General features: G+C 45.6%; 1 protein-coding gene across 1 annotated transcript in view; it reads left to right on the top strand.

The window, feature by feature from the left end:
- The window catches only part of ABHD17C (abhydrolase domain containing 17C, depalmitoylase), a 48027-nt gene extending 41994 nt beyond the window's left edge, over positions 1-6033 (top strand). Inside the window, exons 2-3 of the mRNA XM_072801899.1 lie at positions 341-520; positions 4580-6033. Coding sequence (XP_072658000.1) covers positions 341-520; positions 4580-4799 — 400 coding nt within the window. The 3' untranslated portion in view covers positions 4800-6033. The remainder of the gene's footprint in view (positions 1-340; positions 521-4579) is intronic.
- Positions 6034-18788: the final 12755 nt, after the last annotated feature.

The raw sequence follows: 18788 nt of genomic DNA, 5'->3' as shown, positions 1-18788 counted from the left end.
AAGAAATGAGAGGACTCTGAAAATACGAAATGAGATTAATAATGCATTTATTTCACTATTCACTATTTATGCACACTATTATTTCACTAATTCCTACCCCGCAAAATGTCATGTTCATTATTTTCAAAAAATGTTGTGGAAGACAGAACCCCCCGGTCACCTAGTCCTGAGACAGGCCCCTAACATTTGTTTTTGTGAAGTTCATATTTCTTTTAAGCTGAAGGGTACAAGTTAGATGATGGCATTTTAAACCAGTAGCTGCGGGAGTTTTGTGAGTTTAAGCTATTAGGGCTTTGTCTCCCTCTGTTAGCTAACGGTGTGCACCCTCTGACTTCTCCAGGTATGGCGTAAGTCCTGAGAACATCATCCTGTATGGCCAGAGCATCGGGACCGTCCCCACAGTAGACCTGGCCTCCAGGTACGAGTGTGCTGCGGTCATCCTCCACTCGCCTCTGATGTCAGGCTTGCGCGTGGCGTTCCCAGATACCAGGAAAACATACTGCTTTGATGCTTTCCCCAGGTAAGCTCACACTTGTACAACAGGCTCCAGGGTGTCCAGTGACCTGAGTTCAGATGCCACCATCAACTGTGGGCCACTAATAATTATTTGCCAAACACAGTCACATGTCAGACCCTGTGCTGGGCACCTTGGGGTTGTGGTGGTGGCTGGGACACATCCAGCAGCCAGAGACTTTACCCTCTGGGCCTGACTTATTTGTAGAAATCTCCCGGATGATGTGTAAGGATCTTGCTCCTATTGACACCCAGGATTAATTGACTCAGCTGTAAGTGCAAGATGAAAACGAAAGTGCCCATGTATCCTAAAAAAAAGAGAAACCTTACCGTTCAATATTCACTCATTCACATAGATGGGCACAGATTGTGGAATTGCAAAGAGCTAAATGCAAAATGTATGATGAGGCAATTAGTGGTCTCCACACGCACACAAAAATTGCAAGCATCCTCAATTTTAGAATCTCTTCCTCTTTCAGTGAGACAGCACAGGTGAGGGAAAGGGCGAAGAGAGCTGCTTGCAGGCTGGGAACCTTCATACTTTGGTAACAGGCCACCATCCTTGTATCAGTGGACAGACCCCCTGGGAGCCATTGTTTCAGCCTCCTCCCCCACTCTTACCAGAAGGACTGGCCTCCTCGCCTGTGGGAGCACATGGACGGGAGCCCACAGCTGGGTCCTCTCCAGCCGACTACTGGAGGCAGCAGAGCTGCTGCTGGCTGTCCCTGCTGTTTTCTCATCCACTGATGGAAGGGAGATGTGTTATAACCATACTCTAAATGCAAACGCAGGGAACCAATGGTTTCTTGAATACCTCTGTTTGAAAATTTTACTTGGGGTTTTTTTTTTTTTTTATGATAGTCACAGAGAGAGAGAGAGAGAGACAGGCAGAGACACAGGCAGAGCGAGAAGCAGGCTCCATGCACCGGGAGCCTGACGTGGGATTCGATCCCGGGTCTCCAGGATTGCACCCTGGGCCAAAGGCAGGCGCCAAACCACTGTGCCACCCAGGGATCCCCCCTTTTTTTTTTGTTTTTAATCTGAGTTGAGGAATATGTTTTCCATGAAAACTATCTGCCCCTGAACTTTTCCCATCACGCATTGCTAGAGCAGTCTGGGATTGTTAAAGCAGGATTGGCCGGCTTGTGTTGCTATTTGGTAAGAAAAGCCTCAGCAGAAATAAAGCCCGGTTTCAGGATTTTGATTGACCCACTCCTGGCTGTCATTCTGCTCTTGCTGGAGGGAAAAGGATGTCACTTGGTTACATAAACATCTGTCGCACAGCCTGTCCTCCTCTGACAAAAAGAAGCCTTCTGTGAACACCTTGGGTGAACCTCGGTTCCATGGTGTGGAGCAGCGTTCTGCGGCATACGGCCTCATGAGCGAGCTGACCTGGCTGCACACTGGTGCTGGCGTGGCTGGGCATGCTAAGTAGGCCGAATGTGTGGCTCCGATGCCGTCTTATTTGTGCTGAATTGGTAATGAGAGGCCAGTTTGTGGAAAGGGAGATGTTTTGCGTGTTTGTGGGAAGCGATGCTAGGAGTTACCGTGGCAACAAAATGAATAGATTGTTTCCTGACTCTTAAATTAGCATATACCTTAAAATACAGCCATGGCAACTAATCGCAGCTTATTAATTAACGGGAAGCCAGCAACTGATCTTTCCTGGGTTTGCGTGATCCGCCAGGCACAGCGCTACATGGTGCCCCCTGCTTCTTACCCCACATTTGGTCAAGGTGCAAAGTGCCCAATTCACAGGTTAGGACACAGAAGCTGATAGAGGTAAGCAGTTTGCTGAATTAAGGCAGGTGTGTGGACAGTGCCCTGAAGGCCATCCTCCTGCCTGGTGCCTGGGATATCAACACGACCACTTTTCAGACCACAGAAAGTTACGCTGACGTTCCTGGGTGCTTGAACCCAGCAGACATTCTCTAATGGGGCCCCTTGCTGCCTCAGAATTGTCTGTGTTCCTCTCTTTGAAGGAAGGCGTTCCCTTTTAACATTTTAACATTACAAAAAATGGGCAGCCCTGGTGGCTCAGCAGTTTAGCGCCGCCTTCAGCCCAGGGCGTGAACCTGGAGATGCCGGATTGAGTCCCACGTCAGGCTCCCTGCATGGAGCCTGCTTCTCCCTCTGCCTGTGTCTCTGCCCCTCTCTCTCTCTCTCTCTCTCTGTCTCTCATTAATAAATAAATAAAATCTTTTTAAAAAATGACAAAAAATGAAAAAGGAGCCCTGATCATTGTTTGGTTTGCAGCTTATTTTCCTTTGCCTCCTTTTCTGTTTAGAATCAGACAGGTGGGGGCATTTAGCTAGAGATGTGCCCTCTGGCTGTAGAGATTCTCCTAAATTGTGCACCAGGGAACACAGCCCCAGGCCGTTCTATCAGGAAATAGCTTTTTAATTGAATATAATTGGTCTCCCACATTCTCCAAAGAAGAGGTCTTGTTAAAATTAAACAGGAGAAGAACGGGTTTCTAAAGGATTCCTCATCTGGGAAATGGCGTGCTGCCCCCTGAGCCTCACATCCTGGCAAATCCTGTGGCTAGTGAGGTTTTGCTGTCTCCCTGGGATGCCCCAAAGTGGCGGGGGCAATGTGAGTTGTGACAAAGATTCTATGACAGTCATGTACAGGTCTCTGGGATGTGCCCTTGATGCGAGAGCTCGGTCACCTGCACGAGTTCATGCCCATGGTGTTAGTACCTCCCCAGGCTTCAGGCCCTCCTGGTTACCCAGAGGTCGGCTTTTTCCTATCTCCTGGTGTCTCCTTGGAAATTCAGAGAGGTTTTTGGCACATAAAGGGCAGAGCACCTGGCTGTCAAAAATGTTTAATGAGTGTCCGTGGTTCCTTTGAGCAGCAGGATCCCTCCAGATAGCTGCAGTTCGTATTCTTTGGCTGTGGCAGGGAGCGAAGGCAGAAAGAGAAGTCCCGGGTGGCGGCCTGTGTTCAGAGGATGGCTGGCCAGGCCCCCCTCTCCTGCTGTGTCCGTAGGTGAAGTGGCGGTCCCCTCCGTGGGAGAAGTCGCCTGCACACCCTGCCAACAAGACTTAAGTCTTGAATTCCTCTTTGGGAAATGTTTTCAGAGCCTGCAGCACATTCTTTTGAAGATCCTCAAATATTCATCCTTTGAGGGTAGATTCCATTCTTATAAACAATCCGAGATCATTCAGACTCCAAGCTAGGCATTGCATTATGTTTTCAAGCTAAGTTGTACAGTTTCTACCCAAAAAAATGAGGCATTAGCATTTATGAAATGAGGTTTGTGAGGATCGTATTAGTGGGTTCTCAAGTTATCCCGCCAAGAAGACTGAACACCCAGGCAGCCATGGATTAGGTGTTCTGCTTTCAGAAGAGACACGCAGTCAGACGTGTTAGATGTCTGGCCTGTTTATGTTTTTAGAAAAATCCTCTTGAAAATATGAATATATCAGATGTATTAGTTACTGGATTGTTGGTCCGGTGGCCTTTAGGAGTTCTGTTTTTAATAAAACACTTGAACGAACACACCATGGCCAGATGCAGTGTGGTATTTTTTACTGGATGCTGGAACAGAAAAAAAGGCATCAGTGGGGAAACTAACAAAATCTGAGCAACATGTGGTGTTGGCCTTATGGGAGACGGGCCGAGGGTGTACAGGAGCTCTGTGATCTCTACACCTTTTCTGCAAAGCCAGAATTATTCCCAACATGAAAAGTTTATCCTTAAAAAAAAAGAGTCACTAGAGGGGTGCCTGGGTGGCTCAGTGGTTGAGTGTCTGCCTTCAGCTCAGGGCATGATACCTGGGTCCTGGGATCGAGTTCCACATCGGGCTCCCCAGAGGGAGCCTGCTTCTCCCTCTGCCTGTGTCTCTGCCTCTCTCTGCGTCTCTCATGAATAAATAAGTAAAAATCTTAAAAAAAAAAAAAAAAAGAAGAAGAAGAAGAATCACTAGTAAAATGAGGGGAATCCCCCTGGCATTACCTTCCTTATCTGTGGATGCAGGTTCAGGCATGTCAGGTGTGCCATCTGCTACTGGTGGCTGCCACTAACAGAGCCCTCTTACCCCCGCCCCTGTTCTGTTTTGCAGCATTGACAAGATCTCGAAGGTCACCTCACCCGTGCTGGTCATTCACGGTACCGAGGACGAGGTTATCGATTTCTCCCACGGCCTGGCCATGTACGAGCGCTGTCCCCGGGCCGTGGAACCCCTCTGGGTTGAAGGGGCCGGGCACAACGACATAGAGCTTTACGCACAATACCTAGAAAGATTAAAACAGTTCATATCGCACGAACTGCCCAACTCCTGAAGACACCTTGATTTTACCTCATTGACTGTGAATACACGAGTCGTCCGTTTTGCACAGGCTCGAACTGGAAAGCTGTCACGGCACGACCACCAGGAGGAAGCGCCCACCTCTTAGTGTCCTGATCAGAGAGCTGAGGACGTCCCAGGCTTCCGTACCTCGAGGTTGTTCCAATTCTCACAGCACGTGAAACCAAACAGCAGTGATACCCAGCATCCTTGCCTGAGAGCTGGATGCGGGGAGCAGTCGGTTGTCCCGTGCTGTGTAGATGATGCTCCCACCTGTTGCCCTGCTGTACCCATCGGTGATGACCCACTCACACAGGACTCAGCCCTGTCTCCATCGTCCGTGACATGCAGCTCCTTTTCAGCCACTGGATTCATGGATTCAATCCATTTGTGAAGCCGTGATCATGTAACTGGAAAACTAGGCTGGTGATAATTCCTTTGTTAAGTTTTCTTCCCATTCTGATCTTTTCCCCCACACAAATCAACGAAGGGTAACTTGCTGGAACTATCGTGAACAGCTTCATCAACTGGAAGCATATAAATATAACTGGAATATTCTTAAACAAGAGGAAACTGGGTTTTTTTAAGTGTAAATTTATTACTAGTCCACAGAGTTTTAATATTTTGATTGTCTGGTTGGTCTAACAAAGAGCCTAGCCGACTTTCTTTCTGCAAAGTCCTCCCTGTAGGCTTTTTTTAAAGTACTGTACATATTTGCAATCACATTGTGCATAGATTCTTAATGGGTACTTTTTTTTTTGTCAGGCTACAACAATGAACTGCAGATCCCTCGTTTGTAATGTAAATGATTGGATACATTTTGTTAATATGTTTTTACTCCTATGTTTTGCTATTACAAAAATTTTATAACATTTCCAAGACAAAAAAAATTACAAGTTTATGCTTTGAAGAATTTATGTAATTAAAACTTCACTAAACTAATCTTTTTAGTTTAGGAGTTATTTGGGTTTTGACACTGGACTTGCACCGAGTAAGCATCCGAATTGTGAGATGCCTAACCATTGCTACACTGCTCGTCTTGGTTGGGGGTTTGGGTTTGGGGGTTCTCTGGTTTGATTTTAATTTTTCTTTTCAGATTTAAAAGCCTTAAATGTACTGTAAGCCTCAGATTGTTGTACAGCTGGATTGTGGTTGATTGCCAGTTTGTGTACTGTGGCTTGGATGCAGCACAGCGGTTGGTCATGGAATAAAGGATGCATGGATCAGAATGTGTGGCCTCCTGTGGTCTTTTCCTCCATCTCTCTAGCAGAGAAAGTAGCAAATAAGAAAACACTTCCTGCTGGTTTGAGAAGAAACCCTTGGGGCTTATATACTTTTCTCCCTCTCTCAGGGTGGGTCCCCCAAGTTATGTTTGGAAAAAGCCCGGGTGTAAAACATGCAGTGGTCAAGTGCAGAAGGGACCCCAGGAGGGTGCACGGTGGTTCCTGGTACAAAACGTGTGCCTAAGGTGGTATCAGTGTGGCCTGGCTGGGAGGGAGGGCAGTGCCTACTCTTTGGGAGCACCCGAGTCAAATGTGTTCCATAGTCAGTTCTACCCTCTGACCACTGCCCAGAAAAAGAATGAGTGAGAGAGGTTTCTTTTCAACTTTGGGAGCAGCCCTGTGAGCGTGCCAAAAGAGGAAGTGGTGGCGGAAGGGAGGGTGGGAAGGGACGGGGTGTGCCCAGGCTCGTATGACTGTGTTCCCACACAGGGTGGGCTTGTCCAGTCTTGGGTCAGTACCTGTATCGGGGGGCCTTGGGACTTCTGGTCTTAGGTTGGTACCTGGGATGGGGAGCCTTGATATGGCCTGGTTATGTCCATTTAAAGTAGCTTGTGTGTTCAGACTCCTGACTCCTTTCCCAAAAACAGGGGTGGGGAGTGGGGTGGGAGTTTTGCCACAGTTCAACATGGGGACAGCCTTCCTCTAAGGATGGCTTGTGTGGTTATCGTGGGAATCCCAAGAGAGGCCCCGTTCATTCACAACAGTGACAGACACAAAAGTCACTTAGCAATGAGCCTAAAAGCTCTGGTCACTTCTGTATTCTGCTGTGAGGTAGACTTGGGGTGTGGACCAACTTTCCCAATGGGGGGAGTGGGAAGACTAGCATTACTGAATAAAATGGAAAAATCTTCTTAAACAGGTGCATGAACTGGTAAGGAAGTACTCTGTGGGCCACTGGCCAGCTAAAGTGAGAACAAGGAGGGAAGAGCAGCATTGACACCAGTTTTGTCTTGGGTGGAATTGCTGGACCAGGTTCACCTGAGCATTGGTTTTCCAGTCTGTAGAGCTCAGGGGGGCAGCAAACAAAACCTAGAGCATCCTCCATGGTGGGAAGACTAACTGGAAAGTGGCCCCTCTTATGGGAAAAATCATATGATCATCTCAATAGACAGCCAAAATATTTGATGGAATTCAACTTCCCATTTGTGATCAAAAACCAAACAAAACTCTGACCATGCTAGGAATAGAAGGGAACATACACAGAGGTTATCTCCCAAAACCAAGGAATTATGCCGAGTAGTGAAATTATGGAAGCATCATTTCACTTTAGACAGGGTATTAGTCATACACACTACACTCACTTCTGGTCAGAGTTACACAAAAACCCTAGCAAGTGCAGTAGGGTTACAGAGAGAAAGGCAGAGAGAAACAGAGACAGAGAGAGGGGAAAGGAAGAAAAGAAAGAGAAAAGGAAAGAAGGGAGGGAGGAAAGGAGGAAAAGGAAAAAGGTATAAGATATGGGAAAAAAGAGATGTGTACGTTCTAGAGCCAGACTATTGTGTTTACACAACTCATTAAACTTAGCAAAAACCATTAAATGTGAACCTAAAAGGGGTGGATTTTATGCAGATTATACCTTAATAAATATGTAAAAAAAGAAATAGCAAATAAAACTATTACTCTCAGGTTATGATTGTGTAGACACCTAAAAGTATCTACAAATTGTTAGGTGTAATAAGAACTTCTCTGGGTTGCTGGGCATAAAATCAATAGACAAAAATCAATCTTATTTCTATAAATCAGTAAAAAATGTTGAATATTCAACAAAGACAGGCAAGATACAGTCTACCATAGCATTAAAAAATATTAAATACCTGGGACTAATCTAACAGACCATGTACAGAAGACATCCTAGGGAAAATGATAAAAAGACCTGATTTAATGAGAGCTATACCATGTTTATGGATATGAAGGCTCATTTGTAATTCTTCCAAAATAGAGCTGTAGAGTTAATAGGATCCCAGTAAAGATCCCAACAGGATTCTTCGTGGAACCTGACATAGGGAGCCTCAAATTTATATGGAAGGACAAAGGACCAAGAATAACCAGAGCACTTGAAAATAAAAACGATGGAGAGATATGTTTTACCAGCTGGACAGAATTTCAGGTGAGAAATCCCTCCTCTGGAGTCTAGAAAGCTTTCTCTGACCTCCAGCTTAGGTCAGTGCCCCCCGAGTAAGCACTGCCTCAGTATTCTGAATTTGCTGATATAGTTGATATCATTACTGCTCCAAACCACAAATGAATACGTTTCTAGATTCAATTTAGTTAAAAATATAAGACTTTCATAGTAAAAAATACAGCATAATCTAGTGACACACTGGAGGCGAATGTTACCAACCGTGTGACAGGTAATGTAAGCACATACGTGATAATAGTCAAACGATGAGGCACTCTGTCAGAGTGCAGGACCCGAAGAGACTTCACAAGGGGTATTGTCTCTAGATTCAGAAATCAAATAATCAAATGGATGCAGCAAATAAATACACATTAAATATTTTATTATTTAATGAAATGCCACATTAAATTACAAAGTTGGTATCAATATTTATTTGAAGAGGTTGTTTGAAAAGATTATTGCCTGTAATCCCTTATGGATTTTGCCAGCTAAGTAGATTTGACTAGTAAGATGCCATTTGAGGTTGTAAATTGGTATAAGTACTTGAAATAGAATACCCATGGGTGGTAAAGGTGTGGATAAATGGGCACTTCTAAAATTTTCTGTTTATTTTACCCACCAAATTAATACAAACCAATATACTTTGGACCAAAAGTCTAGTCTAACAATTTGGCTTCGAGGAATTTATCCTTAGTAAATAATCCAGAGGATGAGATGGGTTTGTAGGGATAATCCTGGCTACTCTGTGAGAGTGGAAACCTGCCAACAATTTCAGTCTCCAGCAACAGTTACCACTATGTTCATGCAGCCTGTTCCTCTACAGCCGTCCTACAGGATGCCTCAGAGTGGTAGTATGACCTGACAACATTGTCAAGATGCGCTGTTACATGATAAAACTGGTTCCCAAATACGTCCTGTAGTGTGGTTCCCTCTCTTCACCCTACCCCTCCATGCACTGAGGCTTGGACAAAGAGCAAGTGTGCACCAAAATGTTTGCAGATGTATGTCTCTGCTGGAATGTATTTCAGTAAGTCTCTATAGGGGAAAGCCGGAGCCCATCCTTCAGGACACATGTGGAGTGGCTGTGGAATGGGGTCAGCATGATCTTTTGCTGCTGTCATTTGTTCTGGAACCCCATTGGGAGGCACTATCTCACTCCTGAGAATATGCTGCTTTTACTGGAGAGGACAGTCCTCTGGGGTAGATCTCATCCCCTCAGGTGTAAGGCTTACAAAGCCAATAGCTGAAGTTCCTATGAATAATAGCATATCCCATGCCGTCTGGCTCCCATGCCACCTCTTCCCTGAAGCCTTGCCCACTGGGATTTCCTCAGAGAAGACAGCCATTCTTACAGGAGACTGTGCAGAGTGGACCTGCTGGGTGCAGTCCATGGCAGATGGCCCCAGGCGCAGCCCTGCCACAAGGAGACTTGGCCTAACCCTGTCCCTATTCCTCACCAGCCAGGGGAGAATGAATAACATGCAATTCACTCTTTTAACCAATTTTAGGTGTACAGTTCAACAGCATGAAATATATTCACACCGTGCAACTGTCACCACTGTCCATCTCCAGAACTTTGTCATCATCCCATGCTGAATCCCTGTCCCGGTAGACACTAGCTCCCTATCACCCCGCCCCAGCCCCTGGCAGCCACCTTTCCACCACCTGTCTCCATGAGTTTGCTGCAAACGCTTCACTCAAGTGCAACCAAATCATGCACAAGTTTATCCTTTTGCGCCTAGCTCAACTTGCGTAGCATAAGGTTGATCCATGTGGTCACATCTCGTCCCTTTTTGAGGCTGAGTGATGTTCTGTTGCGTGCATATAAGCTGCACTGCGTTCGTCCCCTCACTCCTCTGCTGACGGGCCCTTGGGATGTTTTACCCTTTGGCGATAGTGAACCGGGCTGCTGTGAGCAAGGGTGTGCTGGTATCTGCTTGAGTCCTTGCTTCCAGTTCTTTAGGTAAATACCCAGAAGGGGAATTGCTGGATCACAAGGTAATTCTATCTTTAACATCCATACTTGATCTGCAATTCTTACAGGAATCAGGGTCTGTGACCTCGTTGAAATTACATGGCATGCTTTGGAAGTCTTCACTTAATAGCATTTTTCTGGGGAGAAACTCCACAGTTTCAGCAGATTCTCCAAGGTCCCAGTGGTTCCGAAAGAATAAAAACATTGAGCTAGATAATAGCCACAGGTTCTTTTAAAACCAGTCTTTTCTTTGGGCAGCCCCGGTGGCTCAGCAGGTGAGCGCCGCCTTCAGCCCAGGGCCTGATCCTGGAGTCCTGGGATTGAGTCCCACTCTCTGCATGGAGCCTGCTTCTCTCTCTGCCTCTCTCTTTCTCTCTGTCTCTCATGAGTAAATAAATAATATCTTTTTTTAAAAAGCCAGTCTTTTCAACTCCTGAGAACTGAGTGCAGATTTTGCAGAGATGAAGGATCTTGGATTGATCCTGGCGGCAGGCCCAGGGGCAGCGGGGGTCTGTCCAAGCTCCCTGCAGAGGGTGGGGGTCCTGGCAGGTGCCGGCTGGAGTGCAGAGGCCTTCCCAGATGCAAAGCAGTGGGGCCGGCCCATGGGAAGAGCTGTGGGCACCTAGACAGCAGGCCTGGTGGTGAGTTTTCGAGCCATGGTAACCGCATGACCCGGGACAGCTGTGTACCTGCGCTCAACCCGTTCTTCATCCCTAAACCGGCTGTAACACCTACCACCCAGGAGCATCTGGTGAAATTCTGCAGGTGGAAAGGCTCTGCAGGCGGTGCTGGGGGCCTGGACCCACTCATGAACCGCATGGCCAGGGCCCGGGTCTAGAACGCAACAGAAGGCACTGGTGAGCTCCAGGTTAAGACAGCCTCCCCTGCCAGTGGCCTCGCCACACTGTTACTTAACCAGTTCTCTGCTGCTCAATGACTTACGTTTGGCTGGTCCCAGCTTGTTCAGTCCCCACACGGTCTGGCTCCATCTGGGTGCGAGTGGAAACCCGCCCAGGGGCTTGCAGGCAGGCGCAGGAGCTGCCTCCTCCCTGAACGGCCCGCGGCCTTCCCTTCTCTGGGCTTCCAGGTGCCCCTCAGTGGCTGTCGGGCTCACCCAGAACTTTCCAAGCTGGGACCTGCAGTGGGAGAGGCCCCAGGGGGCAGAGAGGTGGGTCTTCTCCCTGCTGTCTGCTCAGCCCTGTGGAGACGATCGGCTTGGACAACCGGCGGCAGCCACGATGCCTGGGGCGGGGTAAGTGGCATGGACGGGATCTGGATGAACTTGCGAGGAAGACGCCCTCTTAAAACATTTCAGGAATGTTCTCCCAAATGGTGGATGAAGCATATTTTTATGGTTTAAGGAGGGGAAATGAACACCCTACGTGGCCTTTCCTCCTGCAGCCTCGGAGTAACCACTATCCTGAACTTCCTGTAGTCATTCTCATGCTTTGCTTTATAGTGAGAGTGTGTGCATGCACACATGTGTGTGCATGTGCACACGTACACATGTGCATGCGTGCACGTGCATGTGTGCACATGTTGCATTGTGTGCATGCGTGCCTGTGTGTACACACATACGTAATCTACTTTTGGAGATATTTAGGTTGTCTTCCAGGTTTTTGCTATTAAACGTATTTTTGTACTTTTCATGATATGAGAGATTTCTGGTTGATGCTTCTTAACCTTGGTTACATGTTGGGATTACCTGAGAGGCTAATTTTTTTAAGTGATCTTTTCTCCCAACTTGGGGCTTGAACTCATGACCCTGAGATCAAGAGTCACATTGTTCTACCAACTGAGCCAGCCAGGCACCCCAGTCTGTAGCTAATTTTTAAAATGCTGATGCCCGGGTGCTACCCCCAGAGATTCTCATCTAACTGGTCTGGGGGGTCAGGTAGCCTGGGTACTTGCACTTTCTAAAGCTCCCCGAGAGCTTCCAGTGGGCAACTAAATGCAGATTTTGACACAGTAGGTCCATGGTGGGACTCTGGATGGTGTGTTTCTGAGACGCTCATAGGTGATGCTGACCCGTGGTCCAAATACGAATCCTGCTGAGTCTGCAACACATTGTTCACCTTTGTACATGATGGCAAGTCACTTCCACAGTCAGAGAGCCCCCATCTCCCTCCCACTAGCCCTGCACAGAAGTCTCAGTGCTACCACTTGACATCCTGGGACTTTGGGAATCTTTCCCTAAACAGTGGATGTGACATCATTCCTGATTGTTCAGGAGTATAGGCAACTTTTCAGAAACACGTGGACCCTTTGCAAGTTCTTTTTTTTTTTTTCCCTTTGCAAGTTCTCTGTTGGAAAATGTCTGTACATTATTCTTGCCCATCTTTCTGATAGATTTTTATCTTTTCCTCCTTTATGAGATTATTTATATATCCTGGACACTAATGCTTTATTTATTTCGTATGTTGCAAATACAGCCTCTCGGTACGGTCCTTGCCTTTTTATTCTCTTCATGACATCCGTTGTGGGAAAGATGGTCTTAATTTTAGTTGGGTAAACCTTAATGGGTTTTTTTCTTTATTACTACTTTACTAAGTAGTCTCAGAATACATAAAAACCTTTTTCCTCAAAACCACAAGAAGAAATCAATAAATACATCAATCTAATAAGCACCAAGAATCTGGATGGCCTGTGTATCATGCTCTTTACACACTGACTGTGCTCCTCGCCTGGTAAAGCATACACTCTGGTCAAGGTGGGACAACAGGCAATAATACAATAAATGTATGATGCGCCAAGTAGTACCAGGTGCAAGGGAGAAAAATTTAGCAGGGTAGTCAGCCTGCTATCCAGCCAGAAACAAAACCCCTGCCTCCAACTCTTCTGGGCCTTGTCAGACCCACGAGCAACCTTTGCATTCCTGGAAATGATAGGAAAGTTTGTTTTGTTTTTTAGCGGAGCAGTTATCTTATATTTGTTGTGTATACACAAGGCCTGTAAGCTGTTGGTCAGTTAATAAGATACAGCCAGTGCCTATCTTCAGCAGAAACAACCTGGTTCTGTTAGCCTTATTCCCGTTGGGGGGAATCTTCAAAGAATTTACAATAAACAATTTTATATATATATATATATATTTTAAGGATTTTATTTATTTATTCATGAGAGACACAGAAAGAGGCAGAGACACAGGCAGAAGGAGAAGCAGGCTCCATGCAGGGAGCCCCATGCAGGACTCAATCCCAGGACCTTGGGATCACAACCTGAGCTGAAGGCGGAGCTCAACCACTGAACCACCCAGGTGTCCCTACAATAAACAATTTTAGATCAGAGGTCAGAAACATTATCTTTCAAGGGTCAGATAAAAATCATTTTTTTTTTAAGATTTTATTTATTTATTCATGACAGAGAGAGAGAGAGAGAGAGAGAGGCAGAGACACAGGCAGAGGGAGAAGCAGGCTCCACGCGGGGAGCCCGACGTGGGACTCGATCCTGGGTCTCTAGGATCAGGCCCTGGGCCGAAGGCAGTGCTAAACCGCTGAGCCACCGGGGCTGCCCCAAGGGTCAGATAGTAAGTATTTTTGGCTCTGTGGGCCACATGGTCTCCATACTTAGTTTCTCAAGCTGCCCAGTTACCCTGAAGCCACAGTGGACATGTCCATGAGGGGATGTGGCCCGTTCTGATAAAACTTGATTTATAAAAACAGATGCCAGGCCAGATTCAGCACATGGGCTGTTGTTTGCCCAACCCTGACTTACAAATTCTTCTCTTAATATGGTTTATTGGTTGTGTTTTATTCCAAAAATAGTGCATGGTCACGGGGAAAGAGTCCAGCCCACCACGAGAATACAAAGTGAAAAGCGGAGAATCGCTTGCCTCCTCTCTCCTCAGAGGGAACCCCATGACATCCCGCCTCCATCTGGAAGGAACCTCAGGACTTCCTCATACAGCCATGTCTGTGCTGTCAAGTTATTAGAGTGATTTAAGAAAAAACAGACACAAAGGACAGACCGACCAAGCTGGGCACTTGCCTTCTGCTTAGCCTGCTGGCATCTTAAAGATGACCCCCTTCCCTTCCAGGACAAGACTCAGGTGGGCTTCTCTTAAAAACAAGACCACTTGGGGTATAATTAGTGGCCACTAGAAAAAATAAAATACAGTAGATATTCTTTCCATCAGATCTCATCTATCGAACTGGATGACATATGGAATTCATTCATTCATCCACTTCTTTCTGCTTCAATGTTCTCACCTGCAAAATATGGATGATTTAGTACTTCCCTCATAATAGTAATGTGAGGATTATATAAGCCTACAACAGGGATCCCTGGGTGGCGCAGCAGTTTAGCGCCTGCCTTTGGCCCAGGGCGCGATCCTGGAGACCCGGGATTGAATCCCACGTCGGGCTCCCAGTGCATGGAGCCTGCTTCTCCCTGTCTATGTCTCTGCCTCTCTTTCTCTCTCTCTCTGTGACTATCCTAAGTAAATAAAAATTAAAAAAAAAAAAAAGCCTACAACATACTGATCCCCCGAAAAACACCAGCTATTATCATTGGGAGAAATAGAGCATTAGTAAAAAGCATATGGGGGAATGGTACCATTCACTGTGCTATGTCCTGAAATTCTTATTTTCTGACCATTATCTGTCAATGGATAACTCTTCTGTTTCTCTTGATGTATTCTCATACATTATTTTCCAAATATGGCTGTGATTGATAACCGTTGCACAAATCCATTTACCCAATTCTTAGACTCATTGGTATTTTATTGTGAAGACTTTTTTAAACTGGCAAATAATCAAGCACGCATCTCCTCATGTTAGACCAGTGATTCTCCAAGTGTGGTCCCTGGACCAGCAGTGTCAGCATCACCCTGGAACTCACTAGAAGTGCAGTTTCTTGGTCCCCACCCAAGACCTGCTATGTTAACAAGCCCCATGGCTGATTGGATCTGATGCACGTTAAAATTTGAAAATCTCTGAGTAAGGTTATTTGACATTGAAATAAACAAGGGGTCCTACTGGAATAGTTCCTATACTCCCTATTCAAGAAAACACTTACTGATTTTGGCCAGGAGAACAGGTTTTGAAGCTGTCCCCATCCATCAGTGACAACCTTGTCCCATTAGTACACAGCTTCTGAAGGCCAGCCAATAGGCACCAGCCTTGTTCCAGGGACCCAGCTTCCTTGGCAAAAGGTCACTTAATCCCTAAAATCTCCCACTGATAGGAATCCACAAATCCCTGAGCCTCACACTTCCCATTCTATACAAGATCAGCATTTTGCGGTGTTCATTGCTCAGCAAGTAATGGATCCAGCTTTTTGCTCCTGATATGCAGTGGTGACGTCTTCCTTCAACACCCCGTGCAAATAGGTGGATTTAGTCCAGAGCTGTCAAAACCCCTTGACACCCATAGATATAGACCTTTGTAAATGCATGGGGTGGAGCAGCTGTATAGATGGGAAGCGGTGTCCTGGAGTGGCAGTCACATTTGTATGACACACCCACACCCCTTGTGGACCACACCAGCCCATCTACAGCCCTGGGGCCTTCAGACATCCAGTCTACAACATCCAGGATAGTCCAACCCCTTCATTTTTGTATAAGAGGCGATGCACGGGAAGGGAATCACTCAAGAACAGAGATTGATGTAGTGACAGGTCAAACACAGCCCATTCCTACACTGGTGCACTTTCTACACTTTGGGAAAGAAGGCAAAGGTTTTGTAGCATCATGAAAAGTGGTCAGTGTGCTTATTATGTTGCCATAGAAACCACGAGGGATACTGTTCTAGTGAAGGGTATTAGCAAATGTACTTCTTGGTTTTCTAGGAATTACACGGAGTATTTAAACAGTGTGGTTTATATTTATTTTTCATGCTGGGACTTTCTCTTTGGGTGTATTGTACAAATCTCAGGGGAAGAATGTTATTTGACTTAGGCGTCTACTGAGCATTCCCTCTGTCTATCGTTGTGCTCATCCGGGGACAGAAAGATGCATAAGATGCGTCTGTGCCACAAAGCGCACAGCCAGAGGTGGCGGGGGGGGAGCTGTGCCAGGGAAGAGAGGGCCATGTGCACTGCTGTGCTCCTAGGACAGAATTCCCTGCAAACTTCCATGAGAACTCAGGGTGGGAGAGATCAGAAAAGATAGGTGCCTATGGCAACAACATTGGTGTTGCGTCTTGAAGGGTGGTTTCATGTTTTCCATGCAGAAAAGAGATGAGGAGGCCTTTGTGGGCTGTGCCTTAATTTTCCTGAAACCCAGTCATGGCGCTGCCAACCAAACACACTGTCTCCCAATGGCCTTATGGAGTTGAAGGTAACACAGTTGATCTTTGGAGAAAGATCCTAAACACCTAAGGATCAAAGACAAATCATACTTACTATACCCACCTTCTGTCGTGGGTTATTGTTCAACTGAGGCTGTAATGAAGTAACCAGAGTTCTATTTATTCAGTCAACAGATATTTATGGAATGCCTGCTCTTCCATGGAAGCACTGTTCTAGCCATTGGGGGATGGCAGTTAATCAAATGACTATTTCTGATCCATTGGCGTTCACACTCCAGTGGTATTGGGACAACTCATAAAGGAAAAAGAGAAGGAAAATAAATCAGGGGAAGGGGATGGGCTGGGGGTGATGGTGACCAAGTATGTAGGAGGATGGACAAGAATTCTCTTGCATGTGATTTTTGAGCAAACACCTGAACAAAGTCAGTGACGGGGTCACACAGAATTCTGGAGAGGGGCAGGATGTAGAAGGGCATTTCAGGCAGAAGGAACAGCCAAGACAGAAGACCTCAGGCTGGAGCATATTTGGTGGGCTGAGCAAACAGAAGAGCAGGGGAGCTGAGTGACCCACTCTGGTCCCAGCCGCATCTATTCTCCAGATTTTGCTCCAAGTGAGAAGTAAATCAGAAGGTTTTTTTTTTTTTTAAGATTTTATTTATTTATTCGTGAGAGACTCAGAGAGAGAGAGAGAGAGAGAGAGAGAAGCAGAGACACAGGCAGAGGGAGAAGCAGGCTCCATGCAGGGAGCCTGACGAAATCAGAAGGTTTTGAATAGAGAATGATTGTCTGTTTGGGAAGGAGATCTCTAGCCATAATTTCTTTGTAACGCTTCTTTTCTTTTTGAGATTATGGTAAAATATAGATAGCACAAAATTTACCATCTCAACCATTTTGAAGTGTACAGCTCATAGTATTGTCTTCACTTAGTCGTGCAAACAATCTCCAGAACTTGTGATCTTGCGGAACTGAACTCTCTCTCAATTAATCTCCAGCTCCCCCTACCCCTGTCCCCCCAACCCCTGGCAGCCACATTCTGCTTTCGACCCTCAAATTCAATGGTTCTAGGTACCTCCTAGAAGAGGAGGCATATCGTGTTTGTCTTTTTGTGACTGGCTTATTCCACCGAGCATAATGTCCTCAATCAAGGTTATTCCACGTTGTGGCAGTGTCAGGATTTCCTTTAAGGCTGAATAATATTTGACAGTATCCATATACTACATTTTGTGTATCCCTTCATCAGTTGTTGGGTGCTTGGATTGCTTCCACCTTTTGGCCACTGTGAATAATGCTGCAGTGCACATAAGCACACAAATATCCCTTCAATACTCTGCTTTCAATTTATTTGGATATATACCCAGAAGTGGGATTGCTGGATTATATGGTAGTTCTGTTTTTATTATTTTTTTAAGATTTTATTTATTTATCTGAGAGACAGAGGATGAGCAGAGGAGGAGAGGGAGAGGGAGAAGCAGACTCCTCGCTGATCAGGGAGCCCCATGTGGGACTCGATCCCAGGACCCTGAGATCATGACCTGGAGACGAAGGCAGATGCTTAACCAACAGAGCCATCTGGGCGCCCCTATTTTATTTTATTTTATTTTATTTTATTTTATTTTATTTTATTTTATTTTATTTTAAAGTTAATTGATTTATTTAAGTAATCTCTGCACCCAATGTGGAGCTGGAACTCATGACTCCAAGATCTAGAATCACATGCTCTACCCACTGAGCCAGCAAAGCGCCCCTGATTTTTAAAATATAAATATAAACATAAAAGTTATGCTTATTCTTAAAAAAAATAGTTGCATAGTATTCCACTGTACAGACATAACATAATTAGCTCTATTACTAGGCATTTTGGCTGTTCTCAGTTTTTATCATTACAAGTAGAGCTGCAGCGTATAACTCTGCACATGTCATTTCACATGTTGTGCAAATATGTCTATAGGATTAATTCCTGGAAGTGGACTTGCTGAGTCAAATCTCCTATACATTTTCATAAATCTTGGCAAACTGCTCTCAGAGATTGTACCGATTTAAGCTTTCCTCAGCAATGTTTGAGGCAAGAGTCTGTTCTCTACCCTCACCAGATCCCCCAACAAAGGCAAGAACATCAAACTTCTGGAGTTTTGCCAATCCACAGGTATTTCAGTGTAGTATTAATTTGCATTTCTTTGTGTGCAAAGTTGAGCCTCTTTTCAAATGTTTATGAACCACTTGAGTTTCTTTTCCCATGAACTGCATGCATATTATTTTAATTAAAAATGCTTCTCTGCATATCCATTCATTTACAGTGTAAATTCCTCGAGCCTACTGACTCTGCTGGACACCATAAGGACTATTGTAGGTAAAAGAGTGAACT

This window comes from Canis lupus, chromosome 2 (genome assembly GCF_048164855.1).
Source record: "Canis lupus baileyi chromosome 2, mCanLup2.hap1, whole genome shotgun sequence".
NCBI lineage: Eukaryota > Metazoa > Chordata > Mammalia > Carnivora > Canidae > Canis > Canis lupus.
This window is presented reverse-complemented; position numbering and strand designations above follow the sequence as displayed.